The sequence below is a fragment of the Schistocerca gregaria genome, chromosome 4, assembly GCF_023897955.1.
Source record: "Schistocerca gregaria isolate iqSchGreg1 chromosome 4, iqSchGreg1.2, whole genome shotgun sequence".
NCBI lineage: Eukaryota > Metazoa > Arthropoda > Insecta > Orthoptera > Acrididae > Schistocerca > Schistocerca gregaria.
Window position 1 is genome coordinate 337,237,873 of NC_064923.1, and position 19,132 is coordinate 337,257,004.

At 40.3% G+C, this 19,132-nt stretch overlaps 1 protein-coding gene across 1 annotated transcript in view; it reads left to right on the forward strand.

Annotated features, from left to right (window-relative positions):
- LOC126266757 (uncharacterized) overlaps positions 1 to 19,132 on the forward strand; it is a 49,063-nt gene that overhangs the window by 17,024 nt on the left and 12,907 nt on the right. The window contains exon 2 of the mRNA XM_049971273.1: positions 12,961 to 13,119. Within this exon, the coding sequence (XP_049827230.1) occupies positions 12,961 to 13,119 (159 nt within the window). The remainder of the gene's footprint in view (positions 1 to 12,960; positions 13,120 to 19,132) is intronic.

The window sequence follows — 19,132 nt, forward strand, 5'->3', positions numbered from 1 at the left end:
GTAAAGGTTTACACCACATTTCACATGTAAAACCGTTTATTGAAAGATAATCTTTTTATCTTTGTATTTGCCATAAAATTTTTCACTTCACGCTACTAGTACAATTTGTCAGACTTAGAATCTGTTAACATGCAACAATGTTTTGAGGTTAACTATCCAGTCTAGAACTTAGAGAATTTATTTAGACAGTATTTACAAGTGCATTGTTATAGTGAACAGACGTCACAGTGTTATTGTGTGTGTACATTCTGGCTTGTTAGTTGCACGATTACGTAACGACTATAAGGCTTACATACTAAGAACATTTACCAGTACTACTAATGAGATTTTAATGCAACATTTTGGTTTACTTGAAAATAAATTCTGGATTTAAAGTACTTTCTGTGAGATACCAGATGACACAGTGGTTAGTTTATGTGACACCTACACGATTTTATCACGACGCTACCAATGTGTGACACAATTTATATTGTGCTTTTGCGGTGTATCTGTATTATATTTGCACAGTTTTTCTGAATTCTTCTGGAAAGGAAAACATGTTTTAGTAGTAACTTTGTGGTATAGCTACAATGAGACAGCCTTTTCTGTAGCACAACAATACGTTACAGTACAGTACTTACTTCATCACGGCAATAAGCGTAGTAACTACCATATCTATACGAAAAGCATTTCACTTTTGTTTATCATGAGGTAAGTACATTGACTTCTGTAGAACTTAACTTTCGGAGGACGATAACTACGACACTTCCACAGAGATTATTTTACAACAAGACGCACAGTTTAGCGCTACAATACGCGCATTTGAATGCCTAATGTTGTACTTGAAACATTTATTTTTAAAGATATTTGAAGTACAATGATACAAAGGTTTTCCGTGATACATTTCATTCCATTCCTGTAACCTGTAACATCTGAGGATATAATTACATTAATCCTCAGGGGGGTACACGCTTACTTTGTGTACCATGTGTGTGGCAAGCACAAGGACCGTAGCTAATATGGTATTTGCTTATACAACTTTACACATCGGTACCGTATTTCTCTAACACATTAATTACACAGCTATCTGATCATTTCACTGGGAGAGACAAACATTCATTTTACCACATCAGTGACAGATGTTTACGTAATTACACAATTGGATAACTTCACACTTACGAAATTGTATTTTGTCTGTACTTTGTGAACTGTTCATATTTTTTCAGAACCATTGTGATACTATAGGAGCTTTGAATGACATATTTGGTATGAGATCATGATTTTTAAAGTACATTTGAGGCAGATGACACTTGACATGAGCAGAGAATTTTTTTTTTAGGTTTTGAAATTATTGGAGGAAGCTACGACGATTTTGAGATTTGACTGAGGTGTTATGATGTTATTATTATGATGACTATGTGTATTATGCTGTTGTGGTATGTTTATGGTCAATAAGCTGATGCTATATGAGTTATTTGATTATGCTATGTATCTGTTATGATGAAATATTGAAGAAGTGTCGACGAATAAGGTAAGGAATAAAGAGTAGTGGTTAGGGACCCTGGTTTGTGAAAAAGGATGTTGGAAACTGAGAATCGTACTTTAAGAGTTATGAAATGTGTGTATATGCGTGAATGTATCACTATGCTGGCGAAAATTTTTTGGACTCTATTATATTTAAAGGATTTTGTTTCTACAGATTTGTAACGCAAATTCTCAACCTGTGAAAATATTTTTATATGGGACTGTCACTGTAGCGGAAACTGCTGTCGTAATTTTTTCAGTAAGAAAGGTAAGTGACTACCTGCACGTAATGCGTCGTGGGCACCCAGCTGTGCGACAGTCGCCTGGGAAAAAAGCCATTAGTGTGTGCCTTTCAGAGGCACAGGTAAAAAAAAAGGGGGCCATTATCCTCGCTATTGACATTTCTTTGTAGAAAGCGTCGCAAATACGACACGCTCAAACTTGAAAACATGTGATTACACTTTGGAGTTCTTAATTTATGATAGTCACTAAAATGCCTAGTGAAACGATGAAACATTTCATTGCTATTGTCCTGCTAGTTGAGAGAAATGCCATATGGCTTGCTTTATGCATTTATTTACTCATTTTGTTTAATATCTAGTTTCTAACTGCACTGAAGCATTGGTTAAAATAAATTTTATAGATGTACTAATATAAATATTTTATGCCTACAGATCCAGTAAATAATAACTTTATGATGTACTTAGAAAAAACGAAGGTGCACAACAAGACATTTCCCTTCACAGAAATTGCATACAGAATTTTCTTTTCAAGTACATGGTAATACTTTTTACAATAAATTTTTGTGGTGCACCACTTTAATTATATAGACATTAAATGTGAATATACATTTCCCTTATCTGCATTGTTGTCTTTAGTGTACTATTTTTTTTTTTTTTTGCTTGTGGGTTTGTCATGTTTAGGTATAAGTTATTACATTTATTGCTGCTTGCATTGCTTACTTGCCCTTTTTGTCATTGCTGTTTGTATTTATTGTTTTGTGCTGCTGCATTGTGTCGTCCCTTAGTTTAGCATCTGAACTCAGTAGGTTTAAGTTAGCTTAAGAGGGGGTAGACTATATAAGTAACTAACTATGATGAATTGGAAGAAAAGAATTGAGTAGCTATAAGAAAATGGATTGGCCAAAAGAGTATTTTGAAAGAGGATAGGAACAAAAAAGTAGGGTTTAGGGACAATAGGTTTAGGTAGGATTTTCTTGGAAATAAATGATGAAATAAGATAATGGAAAATAAATAATGAGGTAAGAAATATGTGAACATATGAAACACAAAAAGCACGCTTCAATAGAAATTTTTGGTGGAAACAAATGTTGAAATAAGACGAAAGATCTACAGAATGAAGTTTTGGGTTGGACTGCAGTACCAAATGTCACACTGAAAACAAACCCTGTCCTTTCTTTGTGTTATCCCACTATGTGTTTGTGTACCCTTGTATTTATTTTCTTCCTGTCTCTGTGTACTGTTTCATAGAATTTTTTCTCTTCTAATACTAAGCTACATTCACTATGTTGACGAATACTGTTATCCTCAAATATAATTTGCATTAATAACATGTTATTTACTTCGTAAAGATGTTTGCACATTATTTATTCTGTTTTATTCTAATGCTCATGTGTGAAATTGAAGTTTCAAAAGTTATTCTGATCTTTATGTATGTACTTATGTCACAATTTTCGTAACACTGATGTCTTTGTTATTTCGATTCTTTTGTAAAGCCCCTATTACTACAAATATTATCTGTATTGTAATGTTCTTTTATAATGTATTTTGTACCTTTGTTATTGTATTCTTATGTTATGAAATTTATAATTGTATAGACACCAGATCTTCAAATTAAGTATCATTTCACTGCACACATTTCTGTTGGTCATAGTATATGGACAATATGTGAGAAGTAGGGACTGATAGTGTTGCAAGTGTGTTGATAATTCAGCAAGGGACTGGTTAACAGCATTGCTGGTTCTAAGGACAATTCCATAAACTTTGTGAGTGGACAAGTGGTGGGTTATAGACTTGCTATATTATCCGCAAGACTCTTCAGTGGTGATTGTGGGCCCGCATAGTCAAACAGATGGCTGCTGACTATCTCTACAAGGACTGAAGTGGGTCTACACCTTTGATGACTCCCCAATACCATTATTTCTACAAGGACTACAGTGGGTCTGCACCTCTAGTGGCCCACCAATACCATAATCTCTACCAGGACTACAGTGGGTCTGCTCTGTGATGACCAACCTACCAATATTCTTCAAAACTTCGACTGACTCTGCTTTGAGTTTGCTCTGTTGTGGTCCAATACCTGTCTGCATGTCAAGAGTCAGCACTGTCTTTCCGTTGGATGGACAACACTACTTCTCCCAGACTGCATGGAAATCCGCTACTTCTGTGTGCATTTTCTTTTACTGCTCAGACATTGAGCAAAAACACTGCTATTTTACTGTGATGAACGATCAGGACTGTCTTTATGGACTGTGAGAAAATTTTAGATTTTGACCAACATTGTATCAATAAGTGTGTGCATTTCAAATCTTTGTTATTGTAATTATGAAATTTTTTTTCAAATCTGTATTGGCCACTGCCCAAAACAATTTGTAAAATTTTTTGTGGGGAGCGTGGGGGCTATGTAAGTAGGCTGTTTAGGTTTTCTTATTGGTAACGCCACGTAGCCCTCTGTATGAAAAATCACTGGCTGTGCTGTGCGCAGTCTGTGGCTGGTTTGCATTGTTGTCTGCCATTGTAGTGTTGGGCAGCGGCAGCTGGATGCTAACAGCGCGTAGCGTTGCGCAGTTGGAGGCGAGCCGCCAGCAGTGGTGGATGTGAGGAGAGAAATGGCGGAGTTTTGTAATTTGTAAGACTGGATGTCATGAACTACCCATATATATATATATATTGACTATTAAGGTAAATACACTGTTTGTTCTCTATTAAAATCTTTCATTTGCTAACTATGCCTGTCAGTAGTTAGTGCCTTCAGTAGTTTGAATCTTTTATTTAGCTGGCAGTAGTGGTGCTCGCTGTATTGCAGTAGCTTGAGTAACGAAGATTTTTGTGAGGTAAGTGATTTGTGAAACGTATAGGTTAATGTTAGTCAGGGCCATTCTTTCGTAGGGATTTTTGGAAGTCAGATTGCGTTGCGCTAAAAAAATATTGAGTGTCAGTTTAAGCACAGGCTTGTATCAATTTTTCTAAGGGGACGTTTCACTTTTTGCTATATAATTTGTCAATCAATCATGTATCTTTAATATTAAGAACTGTCCACCATTATCCGCTCTGGATCGTTAAAAGCAAAACCTAATCAGTTAGAAGGGACACGCATAGGTTTCTCATAAAAAAGTTGAGACTTTTTCTTCCCGTACGTTCTTTGTACCTTGTAAGTGTTAGTTGTGTTTATTGGATTTCTGAAAGATTTGAAGAGAAACAAACTACCAAAGACTCCTCCACAAATACTGAACAGTCAGTAGCTGTGCTTACGGTTGATGCAATAGGGTATCACCGGTTCGATATTGAAACGTCTCTCTGGAGAGGAAATAGGTATAAGGGTAGGAAGACATTGTCAGGAGATCCATTCATGGAGGTTCCTGAGGGTATTATGCTTCCATGCAGTATAGATCTTGTCAATGGCAACCTATTAGATGAAGCCCTCACAAGAAAGCCAGCTACTTAGGCGCATCCTGTAGAGTGCAGGCGAACGATCTAAGATCCAGACAAGAGGGATTCACTATCCAATGTCTTTCCTACGCAGTTAGTGAGGATTGTTCTATCGCCGGTCAGAGTGGCCGTGCAGTTCTAGCCACTACAGTCTGCAGCCGAGCGAGCTCTACGGTCGCAGGTTGGAATCCTGCCTCGGGCATGGATGTGTGTGATGTCCTTAGGTTAGTTAGGTTTAATTAGTTCTAAGTTCTAGGTGACTGATGACCTCAGAAGTTAAGTGGCATAGTGCTCAGAGCCATTTGAACCATTTGAACTGTTCTATCCTCTCCTAGAGGAGCAACACTCGCTGAAGTGATACATATGCTTTGCAGTAACCCTGTTTATAATATTAACTAAGCTAAATAAAACCTCTGAGAATAATGTCGCTGTTGGTCACAGGCTGCGCGTAAACCGCACGTGTCTGCGGACTGCACAAACGACGCCTCATGTCATGTGGAAATCGGGATACGTTGCCCGCAGTCGAGCAGCATGCGTGGCGAAAGCCTAGCCGCAAGCTCAGCGAACATCGCCTCTTAGACAGGGTAGCCGACGTAGCGGGAAACACAACTGATCGCAAAGTCAACGTTGTGTGCTACACTGCTTCGTATTACCCTCACTCTGAGTACTCAAGCAAATACGTTACCTCACATTAACGGCCGTAGATGCACCTCTTTACATGAAGCTCTTTGGAGCAGGCGTGTGTGTTTACTCTGTGTGCTCGTACACGTAGGTGTTTACTCGTGGAAAAACGATGTATTAAGGCAATATTGTGGCTTAAATAAGTAGAAAAATGGTTCAAATGGCTCTGAGCACTATGGGACTTAACATCTGAGGTCATGAGTCCCCTAGAACTTAGAACTACTTAAACCTAACTAACCTAAGGACATCACACACATCCATGCCCGAGGCAGGATTCGAACCTGCTACCGTAGCAGTGTCGCGGTTCCGGACTACAGCGCCTAGTACCGCATGGCCACCGCGGCCGGCTGCTTAAATGAGTAAATTAGTATCTATTGTGATCTATATACTGAAGGTTTTGCTTTTACTTGCGCAGTTTTCGCGAGAAGATAAGTGCAAACCATTGGCGTGTGATTATTCAATAATTTTCGGGTAGTGTCTGTGTAGCTATATTGTGAAGAGTATCGCGCGTGTGTAGTTTGTATTCGGTTTCTGTTTTCTGTGTTTCTATACTTCTGTACAGTTAATTTTCCATATTGTGTTCACATTCCAAGGGGAATGTCAATTTGCAGTAAAGTCGTTAAATGGTGTTTCTGTTTCCATTACAGTAATTATACATAATTCAGTGATATCGCCTGTTCAAATTTGTCTTTAGAAAAATCGAGCCTCTTCAGTTTCTTACTCGTTTCATGATTGCCGCCAGTATAACCTACGCCGGAAATTAACTTCACGCTGTTTATATTCGCCTGCTGCTACATTCCCCTGACATCCAGAAGCTCTCTACTCATCACACTGGAAGATAAGTTCCTTCCTACTAATTATTCCTTGGTGTAGCGGAATTGTTTGTAGTGTAATTTGTATTGCTTATTCTGCCGTCATGTGTGACAAATGTGGATGTTGTTGTAGGTTAGTGAACACGGGAGTGAAATGTCATGATTGTGGGATGGTGTTTCATTGGGGTGATTGTAGCGGGGAAGCTGTTAAGTGCCAGAAGAGGCTCGCCAATGGAGTTGTAGATTATGTAGCCATGACAAAAAAATCGTTGAACAAGGAAAAAAGATTTGTGCCCTTCAGGCTGATTTAGAAATGGCGTACTTCGAATTAGACAGGTTCAAGGGAGAACGATACAATGGGAGCTGGGAACAGGTAATAAGTCGTAATCGGAAGGAGGAAATCTCAGAAATCAATTTTCAGATTCCAGTGAGCAATCAGTTTGATTTGTTACCTGAAGTAAAAGAGCCTCGAACAGTTTTTGAGCAAAGTAGGGTGCAGCAGACTCGTAGTAACAATTTCAATGCTAGGTCGGGAGTAAAGTCAAGCAGAAAGAAAAGAGTCCTGCTGTTAGGTAGCAGTCATGGGAGAGGTGTAGGCCAGTTGCTACAGGATAGTTTAGGAGTTCGGTACCAGTTCACAAGCACTGTGGAACCTAGTGCTAAGCTTAGCTACGTTAGGTTACAGAAAGCTTAGGGGCCTTGTGCAAAAATTTTGATGCTGAGGACCATGTTCTTATAGTAAGAGGAGCATGTAATAATAACAGCAACAGCTCACGCTCTTGTGGGGTTTGTGGGTGTTTTGCAGCTCCATGACCAGCCCTAGGATAATACGGCTGTGTTAACAGAGAGCTGCGGGAGGGGGGGGGGGGGTTACTGTTGGAGGAAACTAAATCTCATATCTGTGCTGTGCTTGTTGATGGAACTGGGAGATATTACACTAGTCATGGCCTGCACCTAAATAGGAGGGGGAAGGATACATTAGTTGATCTTCTTGCAGAAAGTGTAAGAGGGCCATATGCACACAAGACAAAATACCTGTGATTACTGAAGTCACAGGGACACATTTTTTAGGCTAGAGTCAGGTTACAGATAGAGAGCATGGAAAGGAATAACACAGAACAGTGCCATAAAGTCTGTAGCAGTATCCAAAGAAATAAAAATTGTGTGTTTCATCAGAACATTAGAGGATTGAAAAATAAGATAGATGAGCTTTTTTATGCCTAGAAAATGAGGTAAATTCTGAAGGTATAGATGTTTTGTGCCTCTCTGAACACCATGTAACCACAGGGATGGAAAAGTTAAATTTAAGGGATTACAGATTAGTATCTTATTCATGAAGAGTCAAAATGGGAAAAGGAGGAGTTGCTACTTATATAAAAACTGGACACAGAGTCAAATATATTGAAACAAATAGTTTTCGTGTAGATCAGATCCATGAAGCATGTGTTTGTGAGTTGCTACTGCAATATACATCTATAGTAATGTGTGAATAGTGTGTGCAGTGAGGGATAGTGAGATATGAGTGAACTGTGTGGCATTACATTATTTACTAAGTTATTTGTAAAAAAAGGATTGTACACCAGGAGTAAATCTAATGATTGTCTCTAACTAGAAGTCCGTAAATATATGTTTATTCCACTGTACATTTGTCTCAATATTTGAGAGTTGCTTTCCTGAAAAGTTACCCAAAAAAAAGAAAAAACATTACAAAGTCAAGTAAACCGTGGATTACTAAGAAAATTAAGATATCGTGTAAGAGGAAGAGCGAAATATATGTTCAGGCCAGAATAAGTCGGGATCTGACATTACTTGCTTACTGAAAAAGATACTGTAATATTTTAAGGAAAGTCATTAAGAAATCGAGAAACTTATATATTCTGACAGAAATTAATAATGCAGGTAATAAGATTAAAACTATATGGAATATTGTCAAATGGCAGATGGGGCAGCCTGACAGTGCACAGTATACCACAGCAATAAAGTGAAACGATGATGTTATGAGTGATAATTAACAAGTTGCAAGTATTTTTAACAATCATTTTCTGAATATAGCAGCAAAAATAGAATTAAACGGTTCAGTTGAAGAAGCAAGAAAATGTGTTAAAATGTCATTCCCTTGACTTTAGGCCTTTAGAAATAGCACCAACATCCCCCACTGAATTTGAGGGAATTACAAATATACTGAAAAACAATAGCTCATGTGGTGTTAATGGAGCCTCTAACAGAATTTTTGAAGTGTTGTTCTAATTTAATAAGTGGGGTGCTTAGTGATATACGTAATGCTTCGCTGGCACAGGGAATTTTTCCAGACAGACTGAAATACGCAATTGTCAAACCTCTTCATAAGAAAGGGGACAAGAGTGACTTAAATAATTATAGACCAATCTCATTGCTGACTTCATTTTCTAAAACATTCGAGGGTGGTAAATTCTAGTGAATGAGGAGTTATTACAAAGGGAGTCCCACAGGGTTCAATTTTCGGTCCTCTGCTGTTCGTAATTCATGTGAACGACCTCTCACTTAACGTTCAGGAAGCAGAACTAGTACTTTCTGTAGATGACACGAGTGTTATAATAAATCCCATTCCAGAAGAAGTAGCTGAAGATATTGATTTGGATGATTTTCACAGAGTTGTTAAGTGGTTCTCAGAAAATGGACTCCCCTTAATTTTGAAAAACTCACTATATCCAGTTCTGTACACCGAATAGAGTCATGCTGACAACTGAACAGGGCTCAGTTAACAGGGTAGATTTCTGCAAATTTTTAGGTGTTCACATTGATGACAACTTGAACTGGAAGAGGTATATTACTGAGTTTCTCAAACAATTAAGTTCAGCTTCTTTTGCTCTTCGTATACTCGTTAGTCTTGGTGATAAGCAGATCAGCCTCTTAACGTACTTCGCACATTTCCACTCAATAATGCCTTATGGAATAGTTGTCGCGGGTAACTCACCTCTCAGACGTAAAGTATAGATTGCACAAAAGAGAGCAGTGAAATAATTGATTCAAGGAGTTAGGTATCTTAACTGCACCATCAGAGTACCTACATTCGCTAATGAAATTCGTTACAAATAATCCATCTCAACTCGCAAGAACAGTGACCATCATATGTACAACACTAGAGGGAAAAAGGACCTTTACTATCCGTTACTGAAGCTGTCTGTTTCTCATAAAGGAGTACGTTATTCAGCAACAAAAATATTTGATTGTTTTCCGAACAACATAAAGTGTCTCGCAGGTAGAAGATCAAGTTTTAAATCTAGCTTAAAATCATTTCTTTTGGACAACTCCTTGTATTCCATGGACGAGTTTCTGTTGCAAAACTGGTAAAAAAACTGTACCTTTGAATGTTGTTACGTGTGTAGAACTAAACATTTCGGTGATATAAATTTTAGCATTATATATATATATATATATATATATATATATATATATATATAGTAATCTGACTTGTTCCACATAAATCGTCAAAATGATCTATGGAACATGTCATTACTTACCTAACCTAAACTGGAGAACAGCAGCGTGTTGAGGAGAGAAGATTGACAACGACGCTGTCCCATGAGGCTAATAATTCGCAGACAGACTCCTGACGAGCAGCATGTGCTGTGACGACACTGTGATATGAGTCTGAGAGCTCGTAGGCACTCTACTGGTAACTACACGGTCCCACACGGCAATGACTGCGTGGACAATCACAACAAACAGAACGGAGCGGTGCCCTTGGAGCGGCTGACGGCAAAGCGGCGTCGGGCGTGGCTCAGGCTCAGGCAGAGGGCAGCACGGCACGGCACAGTGGCGGGCAGCAAAGTGGCAGCAGCAGGCGTTGTCCGCCGCGGAGGCATGAGGCGGTTGTTGGTGGATCGGAACTCGGAACTTAACTGGCTCTCCGTGGACGGAACGCCGACATAAGTACACGCTTGCGGACGGATACAAGCTTAATATCACTTGAGCATGTGACCGTGTGGAAGAAAATTAGTGCCCGCGACTGCAGTGGTGTGTGTGGTGACTTACACACCACGTAGAGGCGAGACTGGCGCCCGTGGGTGCTGTGGCGACTGTTGGCGGCTTGCATGTAGGCATTATCTTGTCTCTTCTGTTTACAAATAATCTCCTTGATGAGGCAGCGGCCTTACCTGGCTAGCGAAACATATATGTAAATGTGGAGGCCGAAATGTGCAGGGGGCAGCCCTACATACTCAACAAGGACAGCACTACGGTAACTAATTCAGAGCAAATACGCTTTTAGGGTTTGCTGCCGGATCGAATTGTGTAAATCGCGCAATATTTCTTCGATGCAACTGCTCGACATCATCAGGGGGTGGTAGCTGCTGCTGTCACTGATGCAAGGCGCGACAGATGATAATCGCGGCGGCAGCCTCGGAATTTATCATGACGGGAGCACGCAATACGCGTGCGCGGGAAGACGCTCTTAGTTGGAGGAAAGCGGCGCTCCCGGTGCCTCCTGCTGGGAGCCGCAGAAACGCCATCCGCGAGTGCGCTATGGGCAATGACAGTGCTGCCGGGCGCTCCTGCGGTTAAAGTATGAACTAAATCTCAACTACGCGATTCGTCACTTGAGGAAACGGAAGTTCTTGTTTTCCCTGCTTTTGATTTAATGAAAGCCAGTGCTGTATTCCACGCTCAGATGTAAACCTGCATCCCTGATGATAAGATTGTCCACCGTGCGGATATGTATGGCCTCCTTAATAACACAGTCCCAGAAAGAAGACGCTGGGGATAAAATTTCCTTCTGTTCGTGAAGCATACGATGTCCCGTGTCCAGCCAATGCTCCGCTACCCGTGATTTATCAGGTTGCCCCAGGCGTGTATGACGATGATGTTCGACGCAACGTTCTTGCACGGTTCGGCATGTCTGTCCAATATAAGATTTTCCATATTGGCATGGGATTTTATACACGCCACGTTTCCTGAGGCCCAGGTCATCTTTGACCGAGAACAATAAATTCCTCAGATTTGCTGGTCGCCAAAAAACACACTTGACGTTGTGCTTTTTGAGGATTATTTCTACCCTCGAAGACATGCCGCCAAAATAAGGCAAGAACGCTGTTGCAGTGGGTGCCTCCGTTCCTTCATTTACATCACTGCTTTGAGTTTGCTGGGAACGGAATGCGTGACGTTTCTGCCTATCGGAATAGCCATTCTGTTGGAATACCGTTCTCAGGCGTTTTACCTCACCAGGTAGACTGTAGGAATCTGCGACTACATGTGCTCTATACACCAAAGAGCAAAGGACACTACCGCGTTGCGCAGAATGATGGCAACTTGTGGCCTGCAAATATAGCTCCGTATGAGTTGATTTGCGATAGACGCTGTGTCCCAGTGTACCATAAGCTCTTCTTCTGACTAAGACATCCAGGAATGGCAAGTCACAACTACTTCAGAGGTTTTAAAACAGGGGTTAAAGTGGCTTTCCTCCACAAGTCGGTAAATTGACACCCACATGAAGTTCTACCAGTAACGTACCACAATTTTTTTCACTCTGCAGCGGAATGTGCGATTATATGAAACTTCCTGGCAGAGTAAAACTGTGTGCCGGACCGATAATCGAAGTCGGGACCAATACCTTTCGTGGGCAAGTGCTCTACCGCCTGAGCTACCCAAACACGACTCCCGACCCGCACTCACAGCTTCACTTCCGCCAGTACCTAATCTTCTACCGTCCAAACTTCACAGAAACTCTTCTGCAGACCTTGAAAGACTAGCACCGCAGAGTGAAAATTCATTCTGGAAGCAATCACCCATGCTGTGGTTAACCATATCTCCGAATCTTCTAGGAGAGCCAGTTTTGCAAGGTTCGCAGGTGAGCTTCTGTGAACTTTGAAAGGTAGGAGATGAGATACTGACGGAAGCTGTCAGCGCGGTTCGTGACTGGTGCTTGAGTAGCTCAAGTAATAGAGCACCCGCGAAAGGCAAAGGTCCCGAATTAGAGTCTCGGTCCGGCACACTGTTTTAATCTTCCGGGAAGTTTCATATCAGCCCACACTCCGCTGCAGAGTGAAAATTCATTCTGTATCTTCCTAATGGCTTTCTGTGCAGTTGAACTCTTTGGCCTAGTTTAATAGAAGGGATTTGTTTCCATGGTCCCTTATAGTTTTCCCAATAATTTGAAGACATTTAGTACAACAACCTTTTTTTAGTGACGTTGATATCAACCTGCTTTTAAATCACGATTTATCTTCTTATTTGGATAACAATATTGCTTTAAAGTTTGACATTAACGAATGATAAGCACTGCACAGACATTATGTAACTATATTCTCTTCATTTTGCAGGAGATGGAGTGCACTGTTATAGGTGTCATTCTCTCTTTGATGAAACATGCGACACCCATCCAAATAAGACAGAGAACTGTTATTATATATCTGACTACGTCATCAGTGAAGGTGTCCGGATTAAAGCGAAACCTGTCTGCATTAAGGTCAATTATAAAGGTACTTTTTCCACGTTACTATTATTTAAATAGCGCATAACTGTTCCATGCATATGCACTATTTTTTCATTTTTTCTTTTCATGATTAAAATAATAACTTACGAATAATATACAATATTTAAGTACAAGGTAGCTCAAAGTTTGCGTTAACGATTTTGAGTAACCTCAATTTTACAATAAGGCATAATATATTTAGTTAAAACTTACCAATGACGCTACTTTTTAGGTATTATTACTTTTGTTTTACCCATCCCCTCCCTCCATTTTACGAAAATGTGCAGCTGTCAAACAGGGTCTCGGAGACAACAAAACAGAGATCTGTATGTGTTAAATGCATATTTTTTCCCAATTTTAATGACTGGCTTGTTAGTTGAGACTTTCTGAAAGATCTCAAAACCAACAACTGTTGTCAGCTTTATAGATCTGAAATAAGCAATGCATCAAATTATGGAGTCCTTGTATTAGTTGAAATTTATAATGATGGAAAGTTTGAATTCGAAATTACATTTTCCATTGGTAAGATATACCTCTGAAAAAAATAATGAAAATATATCAAAGTAATTGTCTTTTTTTGTTAAATTGTATGTTCATTTGACTCTGTTATGTAGGGCAATGACAGCACAAGCATGTTCTGTTAGTAGGTGTTGTCCACATCAGAGGCAAGCATGTATACAAAGGGGCACAAAAATAGTTCTACTCCATGTCAGCCCTTAACCTAGCGTTCTCTTTTGCCAGAGACTGAAAATAACTACAGTTGTAAGGTTCTTTTATTTAACACACGATCGATTTCAGGCTCTTATACGCTAATCTTCAAGTGTCGTACTGGAAATAGCAAGAGACGAGAGATAATTTTTACGTGCAATAACACACATAAGAAACAAAAAAATCCATGAAAAATTTAAAAACGTTTAAAAACCGCTGGACAGGCTAGGTGCTATGAAACCTAAGTCAATGCCAAAGAGACACCAGACAGTACTATGGACGACTGCCTGGGTAAAGGAATATGCAAAGAACAGCAGGACACTTACACTTGGTGCTGTGACACCGAGCGCCACCGTGGATGAGTGCAAGACACGGTGTGCTACCAACGAGCGCAGAGCATGGAGTAACGGACGCGAAGGGGGAAGCAAACTGGTAAACCAGAGTGGCAAAAGTACTGCCATCTGGTGGCGGGAAGAAGAATGAGGGGCCTCTAGACCGGCCGATCACAATTTGAATTAGTGATTAATTTTTAAAATGAAGAATAAAGAGAGAAACACTACCTAAAAAATTACATGAAAAACGTTAAATGAGCATTATGCGTGGTTAAAGAACATGTTGAACAGGGCAGTACAAAACTGTAGTAAAACTGAGTGCAAGCAGCAACATAAAATTTATGAATAAACCGTAAGACACAGTGACACTTTTCCCTTTACACGAGTGACATGCAACTTTTTAAGTGGAGATATATCTATGTGACGACATGGAACAACACGCCACAGTCTCAGATAAAAGAACATACACATTTTCCACTCCTGTTTACAAGCATCTCGCTACTGACCAAAAGGGAAAGTATCGAAACCTTACAGTCCACACTGTCAAACTATTATGCCAATTAATAGCTAGGAGCATTAACTCTAAAAGGACACATTAAATGTGGGGTCAATTTAAAACCTGCTAACTAAAGGTCGACAATTAATCGAGGCTTACATGAGATATGGCCTGAGGCGCATTTTACATCACGAAAGATAGGCAAATTTTAAATTAATAGGGACACAGATAATGATGCAACACAATAATGCGCCATAGTCATAGGATAAAATGATAAACGTGCAAATTTCTATTGAAAGAGGACCATTTTATAGCTCTGTAAAATGAACTGGGTGACATTGCAGACCTTACAACAGGAAACATGCATATGCCGTATATACGGTAAGTCAAACTGAGGACCACAAAAGTAATGGCGAAAAACTGATTCAGTTAAGAAATAACATTGATGCATGTATGGCGTACAATAATCAGGAACCAGAAGGAGAAGGAAATGAGGCTGGGCCCTGTTTCAAAAACGAAAAGTTATTCAGCAGGACTGCATGCTTAAGCAGCATTTACCGTGATCCGTCTGGCATTTTGAATGAGAAAACTGCGCTTAATCACACAGTCCTGCTGAATAACTTTCCTTTTTTAAAGCAGCGTCCAGCCTCACTTCCTTCTCTTTCTGATTTCTAATTATTCTACTCCATACATGCTTATTTCTTAACTGAATCAGTGTTTTTCGCCATTACTTTTGTGGCCCTCAATTAGGCTTACGGAATATAAAGCATATGCCTGTTTCCTATTGTGAAGTCTGCAAGGTCCACCCAGTTCATTTTACATAGCTATAAAATGGACCTCTTTCAACAGAACTTTGCATGTTTCTCATTTTTTCCTATGACTATGGTGCATCATTCTGTCGCGTCATTATTTGTGTCCCTACTAATTTAAAATTTACCTCTCTTTCACTATGTAAAATGCGCCTCAGCTCTTATCTCATGTAAGCTTCGATTGTTGTTGTTGTCTTCAGTCCTGAGACTGGTTTGATGCAGCTCTCCATGCTACTCTATCCTGTGCAAGCTGTTTCATCTCCCAGTACCTACTGCAGCCTACATCCTTCTGAATCTGCTTAGTGTACTCATCTCTCGGTCTCCCTCTACGATTTTTACCCTCCACGCTGCCCTCCAATGCTAAATTTGTGATCCCTTGATGCCTCAAAACATGTCCTACCAACCGATCCCTTTTTCTAGTTAAGTTGTGCCACAAACTTCTCTTCTCCCCAATCCTATTCAATACCTCCTCATTAGTTACGTGATCTATCCACCTGATCTTCAGTATTCTTCTGTAGCACCACATTTCGAAAGCTTCTATTCTCTTCTTGTCCAAACTAGTTATCGTCCATGTTTCACTTCCATACATGGCTACACTCCAAACAAATACTTTCAGAAACGACTTCCTGATACATAGATCTATATTCGATGTTAACAAATTTCTCTTCTTCAGAAACGCTTTCCTTGCCATTGCCAGTCTACATTTTATATCCTCTCTACTTCGACCATCATCAGTTATTTTACTTCCTAAATAGCAAAACTCCTTTACTACTTTAAGTGTCTCATTTCCTAATCTAATTCCCTCAGCATCACCCGATTTAATTTGACTACATTCCATTATCCTCGTTTTGCTTTTGTTGATGTTCATCTTATATCCTCCTTTCAAGACACTGTCCATTCCGTTCAACTGCTCTTCCAAGTCCTTTGCCGTCTCTGACAGAATTACAATGTCATCGGCGAACCTCAAAGTTCTTACTTCGTCTCCATGAATTTTAATACCTACTCCAAATTTTTCTTTTGTTTCCTTTACTGCTTGCTCAATACACAGATTGAATAACATCGGGGAGAGGCTACAACCCTCTCTCACTCCTTTCCCAACCACTGCTTCCCTTTCATGCCCCTCGACTCTTATTACTGCCATCTGGTTTCTGTACAAATTATAAAGCTTCGATTACTTGTCGACTTTAAGTTAGCAGGTTTTGAACTGATCCCACTTTCAATGTGCCCTTTTAGTGCTACTGCTCCTACCTATTAATTTTCATAACAGTTTGACAATGAGGACTCTAAGGTTTCGCTCCTTTCCCTTTCGGTCAATAGCGAGATGTTTGTAAATAGGAGTGGCACATGTGTGCGTTCCTTTAACTGATGACTCTGGCATGTTGTTCCATATCGCCACATATACACCGTGTTTCAAAATGAATATACTGGTTTTAAGGCTTTATAGCACGTATTACATTCATCTTACAGTTATAAATAATACACCAAATAAAATAGAAACACAAACAGTTTTCTTACAACTATTCAGTGTGAACACCCGTCACACATCGAGTCGATAGGCGAGTTTTTCCGAAACCTTGATCAGTGCGTCAGCAGTAACAGTTGCGATAACAATGTTTCTAAAGTCGGATAGATCTGCTGGTATCGAAGGCACATACACATGATCCCGTCGGATCGTGAGTGAACGTGGAGGTCTTGCATAAAATGATGTGTCAACCGGCCCCTTGCGCTCAGTCCACCGGTCGGATACAACGTCGTTTAACCAGTACTGTACTGATTTATACCAGTGAGGCTGCGCAACATCTTGTTCCCAAATAAAGATGTGTTGTTCAGCTTCTTCCCATAGAGGCACGGGCCATAACTGAAGTACATCAACATAAGAAACATCAAATACAGTTGATCCACCGAAAAAGACAAGCCCATAAACTTTCCGCTTGGATGTTTCTTGGGGCTAAGCGTGAAAGAGTCGCATTGGTTCAGCCCAATTCTCAGTCACTATTTGTCATCCATACTCTTACCATTGCGCACAGATACACAGATAAAAACTGTTAGAGATGCTTTTTCATTTGGTGTATTACTTACATTTGTAAGTAGAACGTAATAAATACTACAACGCCTTAAAACCGGTATGTTCATTTTGAAACACTCTGTATATCCCCACGAAAAAACCTGCATACCACTCATGTAAAGGGAAAATGTTCATTGAGTTTTACGATTTATACATAAATGTAATGTCGCGGCTTCCACTCAGTTTTACTGCAGTTCAGAGACCAACTGACCTAGTTCACAACGCCACTACATCTCCCCCATCCCACCCCAACCCCCTTCCCCATCTGGCTGTTGGATGGGAAGCACATAAATCTTCACTTTCCGCAGTTTTTTTCCATCCGTGCAAGGAATACCGCTAACATAGCACATCGCGCGTAATTACACTGTTTAAAAATCTTTCAATCGCAAAGAACGCGCTGTCCACTGTCCATTGATCCAGCTACTTGACTTATTCCCGTATGCGCAGGCCGCTTAGTGCCCAGTGAAGCAACACGTCCATCAGTGCCGTATCATGCGCCGAACACCTCACACAACATGCCGAACAGATGTTGCAGTAATAGCAGAGCAAACTTCAGGTTCCAGCAACCCTTTGATATTTGGTATACCTGAGAAATTACTGCCGAAACATACGCGTTCTCTCCCTCTCTCACTCTATCTCTCTCTCAGGTGGCAAGTTCATGCCCAGCGAGTGTCTGTCATGTGCCACACTAACCCCCCTTTTGTCCTGAACAAAGTAGTGAATATCTGGTAAATCACTCCTCTTTTGTCTTGAAAAATGTAGCGCATATCTGGTAAACCACGAGCTGTGGACGTCTTGAAAATATTCCTTCACACTACCAGGCCGATAGATTAATTTATTAATCAAATCAGTATCCTCTGTGTGGGACAGTCTTTAGTTGCATCCTATTGGAGGATACTAGGAATGGTATAGTAGGCGGGATTCAAAACCCAAATTGCCGGCTTCCAAAGATTTTCAGACTTTTATTTCCCTTGCCTCCTGTTGTTGTGGTCTTCAGTCCTGAGACTGGTTTGATGCAGCTCTCCATGCTACTACAACTTGTGCAAGCTTCTTCATCTCCCAGTACCTACTGCAACCTACATCCTTCTGAATCTGCTTAGTGTAGTCATCTCTTGGTCTCCCTCTACGATTTTTACCCTCCACGCTGCCATCCAATACTAAATTGGTAATCCCTTGATGCCTCAGAACATGTTCTACCAACCGATCCCTTCTTCTGGTCAAGTTGCGCCACAAACTTCTCTTCTCCCTGTTGTTGTTGTGGTCTTCAGTCCTGAGACTGGTTTGATGCAGCTCTCCATGCTACTCTATCTTGTGCAAGCTTCTTCATCTCCCAGTACCCACTGCAACCTACATCCTTCTGAATCTGCTTAGCGTATTCATCTCTTGGTCTCCCTCTACGATTTTTACCCTCCACGCTGCCTTCTAATACTAAATTGGTGATCCCTTGATGCCTCAGAACATGTCCTACCAACCGATCCCTTCTTCTGGTCAAGTTGTGCCACAAACTTCTCTTCTCTCCAATCCTATTCAATAGTTCCTCATTAGTTATGTGATCTACCCATCTAATCTTCAGCATTCTTCTGTAGCACCACATTTCTAAAGCTTCTATT